The sequence below is a fragment of the Frieseomelitta varia genome, unplaced genomic scaffold (genome assembly GCF_011392965.1).
Source record: "Frieseomelitta varia isolate USP_RPSP 00005682 unplaced genomic scaffold, Fvar_1.2 scaffold_439, whole genome shotgun sequence".
NCBI classification, from domain to species: domain Eukaryota; kingdom Metazoa; phylum Arthropoda; class Insecta; order Hymenoptera; family Apidae; genus Frieseomelitta; species Frieseomelitta varia.
This window is the reverse complement of record NW_025110189.1, coordinates 1,476-25,568: the sequence shown is the minus strand read 5'-3', so window position 1 is coordinate 25,568 and position 24,093 is coordinate 1,476. Positions and strand designations below refer to the sequence as shown.

The window sequence follows — 24,093 nt, the reverse complement described above, 5'->3', positions numbered from 1 at the left end:
GAAACGAGACGAGACGAGACGAGACGAGACGAGACGAGACGAGACGAGACGAGACGAGACGAGACGAGACGAGACGAGACAAGGGGCAGGCAAGCACGTAGCAAGGTTATCCATCGCCGCCGATGGGAAAAGAAAGTCACATTCATTCCGAGTCTAATTTACCGCGAGGAAATCGCGGTGAATGTCATTAGCGTCGACGACAGTCCCATGTATACCGAAGAACCTTTATGCTACGTGCCTGCCGCGCCGCCAGGTGAAAAGGAGGATCGAGAGAAGCTTTTGGCTCCGAGCCCAGAAACACCTGAAATTAACGCGCTTCGCGGCCCCCTTAACGAGCTAAATGGAATTATCTACAATCTACATCGTGAGATGTGCCGATCGATTGTTGCGGTTCACCTTCCTTCCGTTCCCTCCGTTCCTTCGGGTTAGCGTGCGTGCATATGTTTATCCGTGAGCATATAACAATTAATTTATTGCCCGGCTGCGATTCGTACAAGTTACATGTTTCGATTAATCGCCGATGAATTATTTACGCTTGATTTAAATAAACACTTTGTTCGCGTATCGCGTATTATCGTATATAAAAGGAAACACATAGTCATTGAAAAATGTATCCATCGGACAACGTCTGCAACGATTTTCAAGGCCTCGCTTTATCGTATTTCCCAACAGCCCTGGCAAACGAGCGGCCATCTGGGCAAGACACTAGTTCAACTTTCTTTCGATTGAAACCCGTGATTCTGCTCGCAGATAAAAAGGATAAATTACTTCCCTAGCGAGTGAAAAAATTCAATTAAAAATGGGGAAACTGCGGACGACAGATGGATTCAAAGGACTAAGCACACATCTGCAGACCACGACGACACTGAAAGTTAAACGCTGTCATCGTCGTCCTCGTCGTCCTCGTCGTCGTCGTTGTCGTGCTCGTCGATGCGCTGGCTAGGTATGCAGGCTTTTGCCAGAGATTTGCAAGAAATTCCTATAAATTTCCTGTCCGTGCGTCCTTGACAAAATCGATCGCCTCGCGACGATGAACATTTTCTACGAGAACCTCGATTCTCATCCTCGATTCTCGAGAAAGCAGCCGACGATCTCGATATGTTCGTCGATATAGATAATTATACGTCATTGCCAGTTGAGAAGCGTTCCGTATGTTCCGGGAAAAACGAGTTCCGGGAACGAATAAAAGAAAAAAAAAGAAGAGGAATCCGCAAATGTTACTTTTGCTTGGAAAAGGAATAAGGAATTGATGCTTCAACAGCGATGCGATTCATTATCGGGATCCTTATGAAGGATCATTAATAATATCCCATAGACACGGTAACACGCTTTTGCACTAGCTACTATGTAAAAAAATCTATGTAACGCGGCACGATATACCCAAATAACGTCTACCGAACCTTCCGTATTACTTCCAACACCGTTTCCCAACGCGCAAAACCAGCCTACCGAGCCTTTGTTTTGCCATAAATACCACCGAAAAAACGTCTGCTCTAACTTTCTAGTAGAAAGAACTGCCATTAATAAGCACAACTAATATCGTTTGACGAAATCTATGTATACATGCATTTACATGTTCCATCGAACTTGTATATACACACGTGTGTACGTATGTACACATATATTCTATCTTAAATTCGAGTTGCTCAACATTTTCCAACTGATCTTTCTTTCCGAAAATATTAACGACGTACGTGTCAAGTACTTGCAAAGAATGGTGGCAGATAAATTTCTTTTTTTTTATCGAAATCTCTTTTTCACACCGTCAACAATGCTTTATTATTGCTGCCAGCAGATATTTTGTTAACTGTGTTACTGCGGTATATCACGTATTCATTAATCACGTAATGGAAGATTGCTCGTTGAATTAGTAGATACCGTCGATAATTAACAGATAATTAAACGGTCGAAGAAACGGACAGGATCGTTCAACGTGTAATTAAAACATATCGTTATACCAGATGAGATTCGAATAAGAAGTGAAAATATTTCAAATATGAAATTGTTGGTACAACGAAAGAACGAACGAACGAACGTTATTATGGAACGAACGTGGATAACTGAACAGTAACTGAATTAACACAAAAAGTATATTAAATTTAATAGGTCTCGAATTTTGATACGAAGAGATGAATGTGAAATATAATTAACATTTATATCTGAAAGGCTCGTGTTCTGTAAAATACCCTGTAATTTAGTATCCCCAATCCCCAATGTCCAAAATGCAAAATCGATTTCTACATTTTACATATAACTTACTACTATGCATATACATACGTATGTATGTGTACGTATATATGGAATACGTATGTACATAATGGGATCCTGTTTGTTTCTCTCTACCAAAATCGTGCTGAAAAATTATTCAAGCTATTTATTGAGAACATTAAACTTAACGATTTGGGATAAGATTTTGTCTCGTCTCGTCTCGTCTCGTCTCGTCTCGTCGATTCGGTCGATTCTCACACAGTCTCTTCTTGTTTCCTTGTAATTTTTGTCTCGAAAATCCTTTTATCCCTTTGGAATCTAGAGTGTCAATCTGCGGAGAAAGAGACCAAGTCGAGAAAATGGTTCATAAATCTGGCGAAGAACACGAACAAATGTCACGAAAATCTCGGCTGCCAGCAACTTGAGCCACCGTGTGGCACGATACGTGTACGAGCTGTAGACTGTGAACTAGCGTAGACGATGAAAATTCCGACAACATCGAACCAACTTGTACTCTTCCGGCAAGTTTTCGATCCTACAAGTACACTTCACCTACGAGTAAATCAAAATAGGATCAAAGGATCGCAGGATCCACTCGACATATAAGTACTGCACAGATAGGCCGAGCCTGCGCTCGTCGCGTATTTGTGTATCTTTCACGCACGACGCGACATGATTTCACATCGGTGTTCTCGCATCGCATCGGTGAGAAACAAACCCTTCGAGAATTTCCCTTGTTCTACTACAACTAACGAGAACGAATTGCAAATTTTTCATTTTCTCATGCACAATAAATGCAGAATTAAGACTTCTCTCTATTCTCTACTCTCTCCTTCTATCCACTCTCCTGTTATGCAAAAATAACTTTTTGTAGAAAAGCTTTTGTCAATTTTCTACCAAAAAGTTGCAAACAAATTTTCCTTCGTTTTCCGTTCATTTGCAAAAATTTCCAATCATTTGATTATTTTGCGAGGTAAAAATCACGTGAGAATCTAAACGTAAAACTCGGGGAGTTCAATCATTATAAATCTTAGACCACAATTATAGCTCTGTATGTGTACAATATTTTCACACTTGTCTCAATCACTGCATCATCGTCGTGCTTGAAAAAATGTTTGAAAAATATCTAAACGAAAAAAAATGAAAAGAAAGCGAAATCATTGTAACGTTCGACAATTATTCCAGTATTTGTCATTTATATATTAATTGCGTATTGAACAACATTTGGATTATACAAATAATCATGTATGGTAAATACATTTTCAAGCAATTTTCAATCACAGATATATAGTGTATACCTACACTATTTATCAATAGTATCTTATTCTTGTCAATTCTCTATATTCTGACGGTACCTCAATGTCATACTTGGGTTAATTATTAATGTATTGTTATTAACATTCAAACAGGCGAGACGCAAGGAAATCTAATAAACTGGACTGATAAACCAAACAGAGATAGAACAATCGTCACTACTCTACTACGTCGCTAGTAAATAGCCATGGTCATTGTGCTCGTCAAAACTTGTTCTACGTAATATGTACAACCAATCACCCATGTCGTGTCGATTCGGATCTTTCATCCTACGACATATGATTGAGTGACCAGAGGAATAAAAATGCATTCGACTTACGATTAGATGGGAGAAGCGTTGTCACCGGTGTTGTCGTAGTTCAATGAATGTCACCGTGAAACAGGAATCGTACAACTCATCGAACAGGAATCGTCGAATCCTATGGAAAAATTAAAGGCTGAATGAGATCTGTAAAAAAATGTGAAATGTTATAATTTATTCTTAAAGACGATGATAATCGTTTAAAAAGTATATGAAAGTATATGAAAGTATATGAAAAATTGAAAAATTGAAAAATTTTAATCATTATACTTGATTAATGATTAAAAGAACGAAAAGCCTGAACTTGTGAAATTTCCAATCAGATTTTACTCTTTTCATTGATTAATTATAGCATATAATATAAATAATTGAATTAAGTAAGGAACAGAATTAAATGAACATTACTGACATTCTTGGCTTTTCAAACACCTTTCCAGGAAATGGAAAGAAGAAGAAGGAGTGGAAAATCTTCAAACAATTACTACGATTACTACGATTTTAAAGGACATGGTAATTGTTACAAAAATTGGAAGTCTACTACAAAATTTTAGAGTCAGACTTTATTTTTTAATTCATTATAATTAAAGGAAAAATTCTACTAATTTGAAAAAATTATAATTTTAATTATTCGTTATTAGAGTTTTAAATATCCTTCGTATCAATCAAACATGGCGGGCTTTTATATCAGTTAAAGGAAGCTGCGCAGTACGCAAGAAACGCGATGCGCAAAACGCGTTTAAACTCAACGTTCCTTTCCGAAAATTATTTGTTTTATTTGTTAAAATAAATCAAATGTTACCATATATTATATACACAAGAAGACATCAAAATTATTATTATTAATCATCCTTCTAGTAGTCTTCTTCCGAAATTCATGATATCAGAATTTCTTTCATAACCAATCGATATTCTGCACAAAAGAAAACAAAAACTTTTGGCTATGTAGGTATGTAAAATGTGAAAGAAAAGAATTGTTGAACAACATACAACATAGAAATAAAACAACGGTCAAATAGTCATGGTTAAACATGGTACATTTTGATAGCTCGTAATACGAGCTATCGGTGCATATGACGACCAAACGATGTTTAATTGCAAATTATGATAATATTCGATAAATTATTGCGTAATAACTTACGTTAATTGGACGAAATTAAACATTGCGAAGGTATAAAGGCGCTAAAAAGACGAAAAGATGAAAGTGTTGCGCAGTTAATAAGTGTCACGAGACAGAGGGATACATCTCAATACCACGATTTTAGACAATAGACTAACCCCCGCGCAACAGGTTCGCGTCGCCGACTAATTTAGGGTGGGGAGGCTCGAACAAGACTCGGCCGATTTCGCGGAAAACTTTGACAATATTTTCGATACATATTATGCAATGTATACATTTATACCTGATTCGAACATCCTTTTGTAGTACCCTTTGTGAATATAGTATGTGTATTACACGAAACATTTTGCATTTTTAATATCACTATACTATACTCGATTATTATGAATATAGTAATAATTATTTGAATGCTACAACACACTACATTTAGTAGTAACAATAGTAGTAGTAATGAATTATACTTTATTACTCAACATTGACGATAAGTAAAATCATCTTTAGCACTCGTTACATATTATAAAATTATTCGTGTTATAACTTGTGTATATACATACTTTCAGATTGATTTCAATATTGATCAATATATTCACGATAATCGTATTTTCGTACAACGTTAACGCAAAATATTTTGTATGATAAATCATACATAGTGAACATAGGAAATTATTGTTATTAAGTTTTCGAATACTTTCGTGAGCTATTGTATGTGCAAATACTCACATATGTATATTTGTTTCTAACCTATATATGTCATGATTGGACTGCATATCCAAAATCACGTAGGTAATAACTCGTTTAAGGAATGCTCATTATTGTAAATCGTAGACGTGTTCAACACTACAAACACAAATTTCGAAGCTATCGATTGCAGTTTTTGCCTAACAATTACTGTACGAAAGTTTTCTTGCTAATGCACTTCTTCCTGATACGCGTACATTATATTCTAATATCATAGATCGATCAATTACCGGTCGAGAATTACAATTGTATTGTATCACATTTTTCACTGCTTCATTGTTTTCAATATTTCGATATACATGTTATTTAACTTGGAGCAAAAAATGAAAAATTTTATACTGTATGATTCTTCTTGCTTATCAAATAAGATAATTAAGTTAGCAAAATATCTATAATTTTAATTTTTTAATTCAAGTCAAATAATGTAATATTTTAATTTTTAATCTTTAAATAGTTAATTTTTAATTTTCACTAGACTAATTCAGATCGCATACGTACAAATTTCAAAATTAATCCTTTCTATCACGTTCACGAACAAATTTATTAATTCAAACTTCGAATGTAATTTATGAAAAATTAAATATTACTTGAAAGAAATTTTCGATCTATTGGGCAAAATGTGGAAATCTTTATTGATGCATTTTGTAAGTCAACTAAAATACAGAGGGAAAGTTGAAATGCCCAAGCGGGAAATGTAATTTTAAAAATTAATTTTATAAAATAATCTCCTTAATTAACAGTTTCTGACAATTAGTGTAAAGTGTTTCAGTTTTGGACATGGTGGCGTCATCTGTCGATAAATGAGTAATACCAATTAATTTTAAAATTATTCATTTCTGCATTTTACGAATCAAATGGGATATCAAAAGAAAGCCGAAGATCTAATTAAGAAGATGCAATTACAAAGATTTACAAATTAATCTCTTAAATTAGCTTTTTTTACAACTGAAAATCGATTTATCTTGTGAGCATGTAGCGACCGTTACCTCCGCAGAATTGAGTTCAGCGCCATCTACGTTCGAACAATCGTTCTTCCGAAAGATTCGTTTCCGATAAACCAGCAGCGCCAATTTTATTAAACTCTTAAACAATAGAAAATTTAAAAATTGTTAGTCCATTAACCGTTACTATAAAGATTTTTTACAAATGTATATATTTTTTGTATGTATTTTTTACAAATATATATATATACATAGTAACCATCAAAGAAATTATTCTTCATTCGTTATTTGTTATTCGTTACTCGGTATTAGTTATTAAATATTTATAGAGAGGATTTTCGTTAATATATATTTTGATATATTAATAATATTTAATAATATAAGTGATTAAGATTAAATACGGAGTTATTATTTCAATTTGTGGTACGGTGATTGAGTTAAAGTGTCATCATGATACCTACAAGCACCGAAATACTAGCGCCACGTAGCGGTAGAACAATGGAACTAATTGGCTCGTTTCAATATCACAAAATACATACGTATATGTAATTGATTTTACATTTTCACGTGTATTGATTTTATTTTCATCAATTTTATAGTTACTTGTATAACAAGTAAAACGATTATCGTTAATTTTATCAATAATCAATTATGCGTTTTTGTACATTCGATGAAACATTGAAGAGATATGTACAAATATTTGAAAACAAGACACAGTGGAGATTCAGAGATGAGACAATCGATTAATTAATATGAAAAACGTCGTATATAATATTTATACACTTGCGAAGAATTTCCTAAGCAATTTCTTATGTAAGTAAATTATTAATTTTTGGGGAACAATCTCTGTAGATCTTTTCAAAATCCGTACATTTGATTAAGATTTCATTTGATCATTCAAATTTGAAAAAACATCATCTATCATTAAAAGTTCAAAAGATTTCTCAATCTTTATTTCGTACTAATACTTTACTATTCAATCGTAGTTTTAAAAAGCCGGAACGGCTGCAAAATTTTTAGAAAAAAAACTTTTATATTTTTATGCGCTTAGAAATTCCACGATTATTTAACGACGATATTTAAAGACTTTCAAAACCTAATTTCCTTGTAAAAAAGAAAAATGAAGTATTCTTAGATGCATTAGATACTAGTTCATTTTGAAAGACTGGACTGGATAAAGAGGCATTAAAGTGCGAATTCTCTGTACAGAGATCTCCGAATTCCAATATTATTCACGCTTAATTTAATTTATTGAGAGCCACAAAATTCTGCTTGATAATTCAAGCTACAATAGCGTAACAATTAACCGCTAAATGGAATATCTCAGTACTCCATAATTTCCTATCATTTATACCATTGTACATTAAATTTCTGTAAAACGCATGCACTATTATCGACTCCTAACCTTCGTAATAATTGATCCTAAGGTCGAGTAATCGTTAATAACTTGAATCGAGTGTTAGACATTTAACAGCATCATCAAGTTGTTAAAAAGGAAACAAAGAAAAAAGCATGCTCTAAGAACATTATAATTTTATTTATTTGTACATATTTGTACTAATATTTATAAAGAATGTTACACAACTAATAATACATAAAAATTAAATATGAATTATAATACGATATCATGTTTATTACATAGAAAGGATACAATGTATTATTGATTTCAAAAGTTTAGAAAAACAGTAATAAATGTTTTTTATTTTAAATTTTATTTGAATTTGGTGCAGTATTTTGAAATAATTAAACCAAATTCAGAGTTACTAAAACTTTTTCCTTAATTTTAGTACTAAGAAAATTTATTTTTTACGAAGTGTCATTTGTGTTAAATGCATAAAAAAAATATCATTATCAGAAAAATGGACAAGATACATTTAGTGAACTATGATTCATAAAAGTGCGAGAATTATAAGATGCACAAACATGGTAGAGTATTTGCTAATACTATAACTAATTATTAATTTTTGTTGATTTAATTTGAGTACATTATTTATGCACAGTGGCCATTATAAAATACCAAAAGGTTTAAAACACAATACACGTGAAATAAAACGCGGTTTAAAAGAATTAAATTACAATTAAAATTATACTACTGACTTATCATAATTATATAAGATGTTTAATTTGACGTCACTATTATGCTCTGTACCAGAAATTTTTTCCAACTCTATTTATTTATATTGATTTATAATTGAGAAAATGTTTCAAAAAAAAAAGAACTTCAAAACAAATTCTGCATATTAAACGTAATAATACGACATGGTCAATTTGCCTTCTCCATCGATATACTTAAATTCATTACAATATCGAAGAATAGCATAGCGTATATGTTGCTATTAAATCGAACTTGTGCAAGATAAATTCCTTTATCTCATTCATATACGTTAACACGGTCATATTAATATCGACTTTGAGATTTATTTTACGAAGCAAGACTTTGAGATTTAATTACGAAGCTATAGTACATTACAATGATACAAAAATTTACGTGTTTTGTACTAAGCTCAACCAACTTCGACCTTCCCCATCAACCGATGTTGGAAATCGAATTTGCACTAATCGTACAGCATTTTTATCTTCTTCCACTTCTTTATATTCCGAGGTAGTCGGTACAACTATCGTTTCCCCGTCCTCAGTTTCGTTATAATTATATACCTCTTCTACTTGCTCCGAATCTTCAGTTTTGCATTCCATTACTTCATTTTCAGCAAAGTTCATCTAAAAATTATAATATTTTAATCTGTTCGATTGTATTACATACACTGTACATTTAATACATTTAACGTGTTCAATGAATCATACTTCAGCATGTACAATTGGGTACGTACTTCTTCATCAACAAGATGATTTACGTCCTCGTCTGCAACATTCTCCTCTGTCGAAATATTTAATACATCTTCTTCGTTATACATTTGATCTTCGTTTTGTTGCTGTATAATAACATGGTCTTTTAATTCTGTCACATACAATTCAGTTTCATCCAACTAGAAAATAATCAGGACATAAAGAAAATTGGTTAGTTTCTGTAACATAAGAGACGAAGAATAAAGAAGCAAAGGAAAAAAGGAGGAACAGACATTTAAGTACCTGATCATTTTCTGTTTCATCAACCAAAAGCTCCACGTTACCATCAGAGATTGTTATAACTTGATCATCTTCTGTAGTAAGTCGCGGCTGATTAACCACAATGGTATCATTTAAATGGCCCTAAAAGAAAAAAAAAACCATCCGTATTTATATTAATAAGTAACAATAATAAATACAGTATCTCGATATCATCTTAATATCATATCAACTCACCTGAGCCTGCATATGAGCATACAATAAAGGTTTCCTCATAAAACCCATACCACATACTAGACATTCATATGGCTTTTTATCGCTGTGTATAAATCGGTGCGCATTTCTATTGTCTCGACTGTTAAATGCTTTGCCACAAACCTGAAATTTTATGATATTGTTCAAAATAAAAACGAGACATTAAATCAACATTAAATAAATGTAATTTTCATTACAAGCACCTCACAGAGATAAGGTTTCTCTCCAGTATGTATACGTATATGTTTTTTGAAATGTTCAGGGTATACAAATGTTGCTGTACATATGTCACATTTATACGGTCTTTCGCCAGTATGAGCTGCTTTTATATGATAGTCTAATAATCTTCGCCGTTTAAATCCCTTTCCGCAATCATCGCATTTGTACCGTTTATCATTATAATGTGTTGCACGCTTGTGAGATTGTAAGTTTGATCGCTGACTAAAAAGTCATAAAAAGTTATGTATAATACATTATCTCTATACTTAGTGCATTTCGATAATAAATGCACAAATAAATATACCTAAATGTAGCCCCGCAAAATTCACACTGATACGGCTTTTCTCCTGTATGCGTTCTTTCATGATCCCTTATTTCCGCTTTACGGGCAAATGCTTTGCCGCACACTCTGCATATGTATGGTTTATAACCTGTATGTACTATATTGTGTACTTCTAAATTGTGCGGCGAACCAAATGCTTTTCCTGTAATTTTATCATTTCCATTCATTTTATTATATTACGCCAAATACCAATTTTAATATTTAATTTTAACATTTTAATATTTTGATACAAAAAACAAAAAAAATAATTTAACAAATCATACCGCACTGGTGACAAACATATTCCTTTACACCATTGTGAGTTCTTTCATGCTGATTAAGATTTTGTTGACTCAAAAATGTTTTGTTGCATTGTGAACATTCGTACGGACGAGGCCGTATTTCATGTGTTTTTACGTGTGCTTTATAAGTATATTTTGAAGCAAAATCTTTGCCACAGTTTTCACATACGTATGGACGTACACCCGTATGCGTATTGATATGTTCCTCCAATAAATTTCTGGAACTACAGAAATAACAAATTGCAATAATATACTATGCGAGTATCATAGAAAAATCACAGTTTACACTTACCTATATCGTTTACCGCAACTTTCACACGGCCAACATTTCACTTGCGGATAATGTATTCTTTTATGAATTCTAAATAATCGCAAATTACTAAATATTCTATTACATATTTCACACTGAAAATCTCCTTCCTCTTTAGCAACATGATCATCAAGATGAACAGATAGTTCGTTTCTTTTTCTAAAGTCATCCCCACATATATCGCAGATATATAAACGTGTTTCGTGCACATCCCTTACATGTGCAATAATAGACTTTGCATCTCCTACAGTTTTATCATCTTCATTTGTACATAACAAACAAGTATATATAGAACCATCTCTAGCTACAATCTGAAAAATAACACATCGTTATTCTGTGTTAATATAAAGCGTCAAACACTATTAGAACATTATCAGTCGTTTCCCACTTGTTCTTGAACAGGTTCAACCTTTGGTGTAATTTTTGCCCTCTTTATCCTTTTTCTTTCTTCGGTATTGCTTGTTTCTGGTATATCTTCGACTTTGAGAATGATTTCTCCCGATTCATCTTCTTCTTCCTCCTCTAACCTCTCTTCTTCACCTTCCATCTCTTGAATTTCTGATTCATCCTTACATAAATTTTCAAATATTACAATATGTTGATACATAAACAATAACATAATTTGTCTTTATTTTAATGTAATTTATTACCTTTTGCACATATCTAATTTCTCCATCTACATCCTGACTTTCTGTATTTTCTATATAATCATGATCATTATACTCTTCTTCATTTTGCAGATCAGATATCTTTTTGATAGTCTTCTTATAGTTATTGAACAACTCTAATTTCACTTCTGTCAATCGACTTTCAAGTTCGTCAATCTATAAATATTAATTAACTTTTAATTATCCTCGTACAATTTCATAAAATTCATTAATTAATATCTCATTTACCTCGTTAAATAATTTAAAGCACTTTTTACATATAACGAGAGAATGTACATTCTCCTCGTTTAAATCGATTTCTAAGACAGTACAAATGACATCTAAAAGTGGTTTTTCCGACGATGTTACAGAGTTTTCATTAAAAATTCGTATACTATTTCTAGTAGATACACCAACTTTACTGTTACATATTAAACAATGGGTACTATCTTTTTCCGAATCAGCTGTCATCTTTTTGGTAACTGTAAAAAACAATACAGATAGTAAAACAGTAGTTTATATTTTGAACAGAATGACAAAACAAATTGAACGATCAGTTAATGCATATATAACCATTTCTTTCTTTCTAATTTGATACAATTATAATATTAACGATTGTTAATATTATATCTAATTTATAACATAAAAAAAAGTAAAAACTACTAAACATAATGTGTTAAAGTATACCGTTGTTCTATATACAGTTAAAAAAGACAGTTGCGGTATTTTGCATTTCGAGGAATTATCTCTAATTTTCATGATCGAGCAGGGGCAGAATATCCATTAAAATAAAATTTTCAGAATCATTTCTTCTTATGTAATAGCACATACACAGCGTGGACGGAGCATTGAGAACAAGAAAGCAACCATCGATATCGTCGTATCGTTGAACAATAACGTATTCGACAATTCATTGTACAAACGAAGGAAGAAGATACAACGCGCTGAAACACGAGCCGAAGAGATTGCTTCCGTGGTTGCTTGGAACGAAGCATTCTGTTCTTGGCTCGGATCGACAAGTAACCGTCAAAATCCAATAACCCTAACAATAACGTGCGAGAAACGGTAAACAAAATATTTGCCTGCGTTCTTCGACAAAATGAAGCCTTATAATAAACGTAAAAAGTTGCCAGCACTGACTTGAAATTTTCGTGTCTCTGTTCGAACGATTGGCAGCGAGTAGAACGGCAAACGGATCTTGATGCCAACGCCATTTAGTTCTTCATGACAGGTAGGGTGTTTGTTGCGGCGAAAGTATTGCGAAAAATACACGCCAAAACGGTTGCCACTTTTTCCAACGTAAACGACGAATTTGATGTCGTCTTCGCGTTAGGTGGAGGTACAACGCTATTGCGTATGCACGCGTCGAATGCCCTCTATCGGATCCTTTCTACGCGTAGTTCAGCCATATTTTATAGTCTCCGACTCAACTCCAAAATGCATTAAATTTGAAAAAACACATTGACAATATTAAAAATTAAAAATATACCGTAAAATAGATAGCTTGCAGTTAGCAAACGTTACATATTGTTACTATACGAACGAAAAGTATATTCCTTTTTTGTATCATTTGTTTTGTACTTTTTATTAAATTTGAATAATACAGTCTCGCTAGAAAAATCTTCATTGATTTCTTTTCTTTATGATGTAAAGCTATATATAAACTGTAAAAACCAATTGTTTGGTAACCAACATTTCTGCCTGTAAATGGAGAACAATCATTTTGTGTAAAAACGTTTCTGCGGACCAATCATAGTACCTTCTTTACAGCTCATCTTTTACTACGTAGATTGACATTCAAAGTAAGATATACTTTATGAGATGTCTTGATTCGATCACCGTTAGCGTTTAAATAGTAGTGCCACATACCATGTCAAATGTATCTATGAACGGAAACCGGTAATCAGTTTGCGATTTGTGACACACACACATTGTCGGTGTACAAAAGTTGTAATTTTTTCGTGGAAAGAACGATCGATGAAAAACAACCAGCAACGTACGCTTGGTTGGAAACACTTGTTTTTATCGTATAATTCCAGTCTAGTTACCTAACCCTTTTATATCATTAATCCGAAATCTTTCGTCTGCTAATTTCACATTCATGATTGTGACAGCTGATTTGAATTGTCGGTTGACAGCAAATAAACAAAAACGTGTGATTTTTGATAAAGTGTTGGAACAGTCTTATGAGATCTAACATCTATGAGATGAACAAAAATGAGTCGACAAGTAGATACGGACCCCTCGTCGGTGCAATCGACGAAGGGACAAGTAGTGCTAGATTTTTGGTATTAAATGCTCGATGATTACTTTTATAATTAATGATTACTTTAATTATTCTAGCATATTTTTGATTTATAATATTTATAATTTACAATGTTTGCGATGAATGAAACAGTACGATAAATTTTTAGAATTTTAATATACATTGAGTTAATACGTCATAATTGTATTGAAAATTATTACGATCACATTGAAAATTCATGTTTTTTCATATTTGCATATTTTGGCAGAAAACTTTAATCGATGTTTTCTAAAAATTTCTTCTATTTTTTTTTTTTTTTTTGTTTTATTAATAATTTATTATTATTCATGCACTATTATTTTAGGTTTTTGCTGCAGATACAGCCGAAGTGTTAACATATCATCAAGTCTCCATATCACAATCATGTCCAAAAGAAGGATGGGTCGAACAAGATCCTATAGAAATATTACAAGCAGTTAGAGAATGTATTAATCAGACTGTGTTTAATTTAAGACAGCTTACCATAGACCCTAGTGATATAATTGCAATTGGCATAACAAACCAAAGAGAGACTACAGTTGTATGGGACTCTATTACTGGAGAACCATTATATAATGCCATAGGTAATCATTAATACAAGACTTTTTTTAAATAAGTTTTTTGTTATCTTTATCATGTATTAATAAAAATAAATTTACTGTTTTACAGTATGGATGGATATGAGAACCACTTCGATTGTAGATGACATATTGAAAAAAATACGTAATCAGAATAAAAACTATTTAAGACCACTTTGTGGCTTACCGATTAGTCCATATTTCAGTGCTCTAAAGTTAAAATGGTTGCTGGAGAATGTACCTCGTGTTCGTAAGGCTCTGGATCAGCAGCGTTGTATGTTTGGCACAATCGATTCTTGGTTAATTTGGGTCAGCTTAATAGTGATTATTTATTGAAACTTTTATATTATTGAAATTTTTATGTTAAAACTAGAAACGTACTACTTGTAGAACTTAACTGGAGGAATAAGTTTTGGTGTTCACGCCACTGATGTTACAAATGCTTCGAGAACAATGCTAATGAATATAACAACTTTAAAATGGGATCCGACATTGTTGTCATTTTTTAATATACCTCCAGAAATTTTACCCGAGATCCGTAGTTCGTCAGAGATATATGGATATATACAAGATGATGTTTTATCCGGAGTACCAATATCAGGGGTGAATATTTCCTGTACTACATTTGTAATTGTCGATGAATATTTACAAAAAATTTATTACTTATACTTATTATCTATTACTCATACTTGTTTACAGTGTTTGGGTGATCAACAGTCAGCATTGGTAGGTCAAATGTGTTTACAAAAGGGACAAGCAAAAAGCACTTACGGTACAGGCTGTTTTCTTTTATATAATACTGGAACTGCTGTAAGATAAACTTACATTTTTTTTCCAAATATTCTCCATAGTCCTAGATACTGACAAATAATTCTGAAGCTTGTAGATTCGACTCATGGTTTATTGACAACTGTCGCTTACCAATTAGGACCACAAACAGCACCAGTGTATGCCCTTGAGGGTTCTGTAGCTGTAGCTGGTGCTGTTATTCAATGGTTGAAAGATAATCTTGGAATACTGTCTGATGCAAAAGAGTCTGAATCTCTCATTGAACAAATTTCTACTGATAGTCGTGTTGCATTCGTGCCTGCGTTTTCTGGATTATACGCTCCATATTGGAGGAAAGATGCAAGAGGGTAAATAATATAATGACACAACATCACAATTATTCGCCAATATAAAATTATTAGAACTGTTAATTAATTTTACTGTCACATATCTCTTGCAAAGTATTTAATATTTCAGTGTTATATGTGGAATTACTGAAGACACTAACAGTACACATATTATAAAGGCAGCTTTGCAAGCTGTTTGTTTTCAGACAAGAGACATTTTGGAAGCCATGAAACAGGACACGGGTTTAATTTTATCTAAATTGTTAGTAGATGGCGCTATGACTACCAATAATCTGTTAATGCAAATGCAAGCGGACATTTGTGGAGTTCCAGTTGGTAAGTAAGAATTTTTTTTTTTTTACTTTTTTTCACAAAGAAAGTACTTAAAACAGAAAGGAACAAAATGTACGAATGTATAAAAAATATCTAATTGATTAAAAAATTTTACAAGAAAGTGAGGCCTTTAATGTGTGAAACTACTGCACTTGGAGTTGCAATTGCTGCGGGAAATGCAGACGGTATACGTAAATGGGATGTGAAAACAGACGGTGCTGTACCAAGTGACATCTTTCTACCTTCGATAACTGAGAATGGTATGTTTCGAATTATTTCTAATAAAACATTTTTTTTTATTAGAAGTCGTTAAAGAATCGCTAAAGATAATCATATTTCATTTAGAACGAGATATACTATATTCACAATGGAAAATGGCTATCAATCGTAGCTTAGATTGGGAACCAATAACTGATACTAACGGTATGTTTTCGTCTTATTGTTAGTTGTAAAATTTGGTTTCGTTAATTTATTTGGATCATTATATCATTTTACAGGCGATACAAAAACCATCCACAAAGCAATTGCTCCTGGTATTTTTGTGATCAGTACAATACTTTTGCTTATGATTGCCGAGTATCATTCCATGTTATGACTGAAAGCGTGCAGTACTATGTACTGTATTTGCCTCAGTTTACGCATTTGGGCAGGTCCTGTTTGCTAACAAATACTTAGACTATTATTTAATATTAGCTATATTTGTCATTAAACTTTGTAAAAGTAACATTATAAGTACGAAGAATGAACTAAAAAACATATGCAAATAAAAGTGCCATAATACTGTGATAATTTCAGTGTCAAATGAAATACGAAAAATTAAGAAAATATTGTTAAGAGATTTATTTTCAAATTTATTTCAAATTTCGGCGGTATCGATTGTTATTTTCATCTGAAATGTTCAAATCAGACGACCGAACATCAATAATTTCCACTCCAATATCAGTTGAATGTTTTTTTGTGCCTTTGAACGTTACACTGGAACGTTCCAACGCTGTCTTTCTAACATTTCGTACTACAGATATATCCTTTAAAATTATATAAAGTATATTATTAACCATTAACATGACATGCGAAAGAATTTCAATTACCTTTAAAATATCAGTGGTAGAAGTCTGAGCTTCAATAAGAGACATAGAAAGCCAAACATCATTTCTTATATGATCAATATCCAATCGTATCCGTTGCGGTACAAGTATTCGTGAAATAAGTGAACGACAAGCTCGAGACACGTTTGGTTCTTTAGGAAATATAACTTTGTTTTGCACTTGCTACATCGTAAAAGAATGAGATTAAATTACGTGGTAGAATTATTACTTAAACGAATAAAATTTTTAATTGAACTAGACTCTATTACTTTCTTTTTTAATGTACCTGGGTACCTTTAGAAGTTGACTGTAATTTGTATCGTCAAAAGGTAGTCGACCACAAACCATTGCATAAAGTACTACACCCATGGACCATATATCAGACAGTTGAGGTAAATATGCAACACCTTTCAATATTTCTGGCGACGCATAAGCATAACTACCGCAAAAAGTTTCACTCAACGGAGCTATACCGTTTTTCGGTTTCATTTGCCCACGTGCGAATCCAAAATCGGATAATTTGATATTTAAATTCCGATCCATCAAAAGATTTTCGCATTTGATGTCTCTTAAATAAAATGATGCAATTAAACACGATACGTGACACTCAATATTTTTTTCTTTTTTTGTTAAATTTATTTTTTACCTGTGTACCACACCACGTTCATGACAATAGGCGATAGCGTCTAATAATTGTCGAAACCATCGGCGACTACGAAATTCATCAATAAAGGTATGGCGCCTTATCATATCTAACAAACTACCGCATTGAGCATATTCCATAATTATGTAAACGCTAAATGTTAAATGTATTTATATTAATTAAATCGATGTAATTAGTGAAAAGATACGAGGTAGAATTATCTCTGTAAATGATATAATAAATTGACTAACCGATGGGTTGTTTCGATTGCTTGGAGAAAACGAATTAGATTTGGATGTTTTAAACCTTTAACAACTTCTATTTCGCGAGGCAAAAATTTTTTTAAATAATCACCAGGTGCTTGAAACTTTGAAACAATTTTTACTGCTACTTGACAATCGTGCCGATCAGATTTGGCAATCTTCCGTTACAATTTTTTTTTTTTTATCAATAATTATCTAATATCTAATATTGATTTTTTTAATGTTAATAAATGGTTTATATAACATACTTTTACAGTGGCATATGAACCAGCACCTATTGTTTTACCAATAGTGTACCCATGTGATTCAAGAATGGTTAACTTCTTTCCTGATTTTTCGTCATTTTTATCATCCGGGGTTTTTAACAAGGCTTTCGGAGTATTGGAGTATTTATCTGTCATTGATGCAGTTGCCATGTTATATGTAAACAATATTATTGCAACTATATTTTTGATTCAAATAATCACGACGAATGCATTGTTATATTATTTTTAGTTACTGCTCGTAAGTTTCAATACGTACAACGATGTCATTTTATTCGTTGAATTACATATTTTAATAGATTTTTCAAGGAAAAATGATATTTCATAGCTTGTCAATTTGAATATTAGTTGATTGAAATTTGGCGCGATGCTCTATAACAAACATTTGAAATACGATTAGTTAGTGACATTACGATAACTTTATAAGAAATATAGCAAAATAACGTTGTTCATAATTAACGAGATTGATGAGTTTCATTAAAAGTAGCTTTGAAAAATTATATATATACACACACACACACACACGCGCGCGCGCGCGCGCGCATATGTAAATAATTGTAAAATATGTATAAAATTTTTTTATTTTGCTTTATCAGTAACTCTATGTCTTATATATTCAAACTGTTTAAGAAACATTACTTTCTAAATGGTAGAAATAAAGTATATATCTAAATATATAACGTATGTATACGTACATCTAAATACACTTGTATATAACGTACATTTAAATACACTCAATGACTATTAACTATTGCGTCCATTGAGTACTGTGCAGAGATTAAAAGAAGGTACTTGAAAGAAAGGGATCTGATTGATTGTTTAAATTCAATAAAATTTTAAATATAGGGACATTTATTGGCCGAAAGTATCATATGTTGAACAAACCTGTATAGTATAGCATGACGGTGAGTGAGAGAGGGGGGACTATTTCCTTTACTTCTGAATCTCGGATCGCTAGATACTTTCTTTCCATCTTTGCATTATTACTTATCTACATGATCGTAAATACTACGTGATCGTCAAAAGTAGTTGTGTTAATTATTATTATTATTATTATTATCGTTGCAAGGAAACTGGTTAGGTAGTAATTCAATTATGGCAGATGTGCTGGATATTGACAATGCAGAAGAATTCGAAGTTGACGATGAAGGCGATCGTAAGTTTAGTCAATAAGTTTGTGGTTATACAAAGGCGTCGTTTGTTATAACCTTTCTAATCCGTGATTTCATTTAATTGAAAAATCATTTTGATTGAAATATATAAAATATATTTTTATAGCAATAAATAATAATTTTTGATAATATTTCAATGTTTACTTTTTTTAGAGGGTATTGCACGTTTAAAAGAAAAGGCAAAAAGAAGAAAAGGTAGAGGACACGGTGCGGAATTGGTGTCTACGCGTGACGATGTTGGTCATTACGAATCAATGAACGTTATCGAGGAAGATGACGATGAACCAGGTCCTCAAAGATGTAAGAAAGCATTTTAGATACTTTATATTCAATGAAACAAATAATTTACTAATAATAGTTATATAACTTACTAACAATAAAGAATTTAATATAATATAATAAAATATAGTAAAAATAAAATCTATTAAATATTTAATTTCGAGACATTTATAAGGAATTTATTACAGCTGTAGAAGGATGGATTTTATTTATAAATTCGGTACACGAAGAAGCTCAAGAAGATGACATTCAAGATAAATTTTCAGAATTTGGGCAAATAAAAAATTTACATTTGAATTTGGATAGAAGAACAGGTTTTCTGAAAGGATACGCTCTGGTAGAATATGAAACATTCAAAGAAGCTCAAGCAGCAAAAGATGCTTTAAATGGAACAGAAATCTTAGGGCAACCAATTTCGGTTGATTGGTGTTTTGTTAAAGGACCAAAGAAGTAAGTAACTCAACTAAAAATGTATTAAATTCTTTGAATTTTACTAAAAAATTAGCTTTCTTCCTTTTCGTAGAATTAAGAAGAGGAGTCACAGAAGACGATGAAAGGGAAAATTATTCAAGAAAACTTTCAATTTTTTTCTGTATGAATATTTTGAATAAAAAAAAATTATTTTGTACTTGACAGATATTGTAAAAACAAAAAATATTGCAAATATAGTGAAAAAGTTAATTTATTGTAGAATTTCCATTCATTTATAATTATTTGAAATTATATATTAAAAATAATATATTGAGAACAATGCAATTCAAGCTTGTAAAAATAGAAGGTAATATAATCGAAGCATATATTATAAATATATCAATAACTAAAATTTAGTATTTTACATAAATTTCAGAGACTAAAATGATATAATCTCTAAAATAGTAAATGTGCGTTTCTAAATTCACGTTGAAAGTTTAATAAAATAAATTTTAACATGCTCGTGTTGCTATTTATTTTACAAACGAGATCATCTTATTGAAATTTAGTTCCGTTTACAATTATTACAGTTCTTATCGTCATTTATCATAGAATGTATCTTAATAAATAAATCTTTGAATAAAGCAGATTAAGCATAATAGTTGAGATTAGCCTTCTTCTTTGCCTGAACTTCATTAATAGCTTCCATTAGATCTTCGTGTGTAACTGCTGTTGCGTTGCGTCTTAACGCTATCATACCCTACAAAAAACAGAAAAAAAACAAATCGATTAATTTCTCAATTTTATTATTTTATTATTACTACTTTGAAATATCATGATACTACATACCGCTTCCACACAAACAGCTTTACACTGGGCACCATTGAAATCGTCGGTTGATCTTGACAATTCTTCGAAATTAACATCCGGAGACATGTTCATTTTTCGCGAATGAATTTGCATAATACGAGCTCTAGCCTCTTCGTTTGGATGCGGAAATTCTATTTTTCTGTCCAAACGACCAGATCTGAGTAAAGCTGGATCTAAAATATCTACCCTGTTTGTAGCTGCTATTACTTTAATATCCGCGGTAGAACTAAATCCATCCAATTGATTCAATAATTCCAACATAGTACGTTGTACTTCTCTGTCACCAGCTTTCTCAGAATCGAATCGTTTTGTTCCAATTGCGTCCAATTCATCTATGAAAATAATTGCAGGTGCCTTCTCTTTCGCAAGAGAAAATGCATCTCTTACTAATTTTGCGCCATCTCCGATAAACATCTGAACTAGTTGAGGCCCAGCTAATTTCAAGAAAGTAGATTTCGTTTGCGCAGCGCAGGCTCTAGCTAACAATGTTTTACCAGTTCCTGGTGGTCCATACAGCAATACACCTTTGGGAGGTTGAATACCAAGATTTTCAAATTTCTCCTTGTGCGTCATAGGTAAAACAACAGCTTCTATCAATTCTTGAATTTGTTTATCCAAGCCACCGATATCTGAATATTGCTCCGTAGGTCTTTCATCCACTTCCATAGCCTTTACTCTTGCATCATACTCAGCAGGCAATGTTTCAAGAACAAGATAGCTGTCTTTATTGACACCAACTAAATCGCCAGGTTTTAGAGCTTCAGCATCAACCAATCCAATTACAGGTAGAAAATATGTTTGACGAGTGGAGGTTTTAATAACTGCACATTTGCCTTTCCTTTGTGCATCTAAATCGACAACTGCTCCATCTTCTTCTCCCATATTTTGAGGATCCACGTCTAATAACTCTATAACATTAGATACTAAATATGGCAGAGTTTTATTTACTTTAATTTTTTCTGTATTCTCTTTAATTTTGTCATTTTGTGCCTGAAGTTCATGAGAAATACGCATTACTTCGCTTTTCATAATTTTTATTTCATTATCTAATAAACGTGTACGCGATACAATTTCATCTGTAGACATTCTCCAAACATCTTCACCCAAGGCTTCCTAGAAGAACAGTTATAAAAATTAATTTTTTCTTTTTTCTTGTCGTATACAGTTGGCTTAATTTTTGTATATATGTATGTATGTATGTATGTATGTATGTATGTATGTATGTATGTATATATATATATATATAGAGAGAGAGAGAGATCTATATACTAATAAGTTTATAGAAATAAATAAATAAATAAAACAGATATAAAATAAAAAATAAGAGTAATTTTTGTAAACGCGTAAGAATGTAACGTATTTTTTTCTTCATTGTTTCAGAAATATTTTAATAACGTAACGAAATTTAATTTATGTACATAAATAAATTACATTCACTTAAATAAGTAAGAATTACATTATATTAAAAGTAAATCATTCTGCACGACCATTTAGATGTGCTTGTCATTCCATCATAACCTATATGAATTTGCGATCCATACCTCTCCATCTTCCCAAAGAGACTTATCCTCAAGAGTGGCCATTTATTTAAAAGAAATCGTTGCTTATAAAATATTAAAAGCTCAAAATCTTCAGGAAATTGATACGTTTCACAAAGTTTACTTAGTTATGAACTTCACTAATTTTTCCCACTAGATTAGTAATCTAGTATCTATACGAGTACCGAAGTACCCTAAAATTTCTCACTATATTTTCTTAATTCATATGTAAATTGTTTTAGGGACATCTCTATCACTTTGAAGAAAAAGGAAAAGTGAGAAATATATACTTGTACAGAGTGAAATATAAATATTTATCATTTCGTAATATTGAATAAAAATATGTTGCAAGAAAAATTTAGTGAATTAATAAATAATTGAATATATGATAGAATCTAAGATTTCTTTCCATATGGCATTTGACCAATGAAATGTATGTATTTACATCGTATAAAAATTTTGCAAATTTTATTTTATAGATCGTACGACCTTATGTTCGAAATTAAAAAAAACGTATTATCATATATAATTTATATTCTACGCGTATGTTTCACAAATCTGATGTTCTCAAACATATCTATAATCAATTTTTCATTCATACTTTTTCCATTTATAGTTTAATTTATGAGAAGTTGAATTATTACTCCAAAAAAATGCTTCGATCTGTCGAGTAAAATTTCTTGATCTTCATTTCTGAATTCTCTGTGAATGATATAGAAAGAAAGCAAAAAATCTAATTTAGCAGTGATAATTATAAAAATTTACAAATCTGTCTTTTAAAGTAGATATTTTTGCAAATGAAATTTACTCGATTCATGGATATTATAAACTACCAGCGTTGCATTATTGTAGTTAAACAATAATTGAACCTAGCACTTCATGATCAAACGTAAAAGTTTATAAATTAATATTCTGTATTATTTTCTTTCGTAAATGAAAATTGGGATAATTTAAACACTAGCGCCAATCATTTGGACCTCGGATGAGACGGTCATGCTAACGCTGTTGCTGTCCCTGTTGCGCAATAAATAAACATACGTACATTACCAAAACGAATCTGATAATTATATTTTATAAAGTACAAACATGTAAAAGATGAAAAAGTATCACGCAATTGAAACTTTTGAGACGACCATGCACCTTACACTCTCAGACACCAAAGTGACGCTTCGTGACCGCCGAAAGCTGTTTACTGATTGGTCGAGGCTTCTTGCAAACTTATGCGCGCGAAAATTGAAATTCTGTTTGGTATGAATTTTTCAAATTAAATAGTTGTATCAATTGTATCAAAAAGGAATAAAGAAGAAACAGAAGGAACATCAATTTTTCATAATACCGGAAAGTTTCAGAATGTGTGATATGAAATTTTAGAAACTGACAGGTTTATGTATAAGTTTTATAAAACTCCCACCAACAGAGGCCCCGACAAAATCCCCTGAAAATTCAGTGGACAATATGCTATTCACATTGAACGTATGAAATGTATGAAATAAATGAATATTACTTGTAATTTATATTTCAA

At 31.8% G+C, this 24,093-nt stretch overlaps 5 protein-coding genes across 12 annotated transcripts; 2 read left to right on the top strand and 3 right to left on the bottom strand.

Annotated features, from left to right (window-relative positions):
• Positions 1-8,573: 8,573 nt before the first annotated feature.
• LOC122532144 (zinc finger protein 2 homolog) lies at positions 8,574-13,179 on the bottom strand. 6 transcript variants are annotated; one of them, XM_043660666.1, is made up of 12 exons: positions 12,878-13,179; positions 11,987-12,219; positions 11,741-11,914; positions 11,479-11,658; positions 11,073-11,401; positions 10,763-11,004; positions 10,461-10,641; positions 10,141-10,378; positions 9,920-10,060; positions 9,707-9,826; positions 9,448-9,603; positions 8,574-9,337 (listed from the first exon to the last, which is right to left on the bottom strand). In XM_043660666.1, the coding sequence occupies exons 2-12, from the start codon at positions 12,206-12,208 to the stop codon at positions 9,104-9,106; spliced, it is 2,217 nt and encodes a 738-aa protein (XP_043516601.1). In that variant the 5' UTR covers positions 12,209-12,219; positions 12,878-13,179; the 3' UTR covers positions 8,574-9,103. The 6 variants fall into 6 exon arrangements, with proteins under 6 accessions (XP_043516601.1, XP_043516597.1, XP_043516603.1 ...); XM_043660662.1 differs by lacking the exon at positions 12,878-13,179 and adding an exon at positions 12,555-12,850; XM_043660668.1 differs by lacking the exon at positions 12,878-13,179 and adding an exon at positions 12,569-12,849.
• Positions 13,180-13,563: 384 nt separating this feature from the next.
• On the top strand, positions 13,564-16,836 carry LOC122532145 (glycerol kinase-like). Of its 2 annotated transcripts, XM_043660669.1 has the most exons (10): positions 13,569-14,025; positions 14,347-14,605; positions 14,691-14,908; positions 14,990-15,202; positions 15,299-15,409; positions 15,479-15,735; positions 15,845-16,050; positions 16,170-16,307; positions 16,393-16,470; positions 16,545-16,836. In XM_043660669.1, exons 1-10 carry the CDS (start codon positions 13,924-13,926, stop codon positions 16,640-16,642), a joined length of 1,680 nt encoding a protein of 559 aa, XP_043516604.1. In that variant the 5' UTR covers positions 13,569-13,923; the 3' UTR covers positions 16,643-16,836. The 2 variants fall into 2 exon arrangements, 1 of the variants encoding a protein (XP_043516604.1); XR_006307457.1 differs by lacking the exon at positions 16,545-16,836 and having other exon boundaries at positions 13,564-14,025; positions 16,166-16,307.
• Positions 16,837-16,854: 18 nt separating this feature from the next.
• On the bottom strand, positions 16,855-18,454 carry LOC122532148 (testis-specific serine/threonine-protein kinase 4-like). The gene is made up of 6 exons (XM_043660674.1): positions 18,287-18,454; positions 18,027-18,196; positions 17,779-17,928; positions 17,427-17,700; positions 17,136-17,315; positions 16,855-17,072 (listed from the first exon to the last, which is right to left on the bottom strand). Exons 1-6 carry the CDS (start codon positions 18,452-18,454, stop codon positions 16,899-16,901), a joined length of 1,116 nt encoding a protein of 371 aa, XP_043516609.1. The 3' UTR covers positions 16,855-16,898.
• Positions 18,455-19,223: 769 nt separating this feature from the next.
• LOC122532147 (RNA-binding protein 8A) lies at positions 19,224-20,421 on the top strand. Of its 2 annotated transcripts, XM_043660672.1 has the most exons (5): positions 19,224-19,457; positions 19,627-19,773; positions 19,941-20,202; positions 20,276-20,302; positions 20,347-20,421. In XM_043660672.1, the coding sequence occupies exons 1-5, from the start codon at positions 19,397-19,399 to the stop codon at positions 20,348-20,350; spliced, it is 501 nt and encodes a 166-aa protein (XP_043516607.1). In that variant the 5' UTR covers positions 19,224-19,396; the 3' UTR covers positions 20,351-20,421. The 2 variants fall into 2 exon arrangements, with proteins under 2 accessions (XP_043516607.1, XP_043516606.1); XM_043660671.1 differs by having other exon boundaries at positions 20,276-20,360.
• Positions 20,422-20,673: 252 nt separating this feature from the next.
• On the bottom strand, positions 20,674-22,761 carry LOC122532146 (26S proteasome regulatory subunit 6A-B). Its single transcript, XM_043660670.1, has 3 exons — positions 22,575-22,761; positions 21,013-22,146; positions 20,674-20,923 (listed from the first exon to the last, which is right to left on the bottom strand). The coding sequence occupies exons 1-3, from the start codon at positions 22,614-22,616 to the stop codon at positions 20,813-20,815; spliced, it is 1,287 nt and encodes a 428-aa protein (XP_043516605.1). The 5' UTR covers positions 22,617-22,761; the 3' UTR covers positions 20,674-20,812.
• Between the last annotated feature and the right edge of the window lie 1,332 nt (positions 22,762-24,093).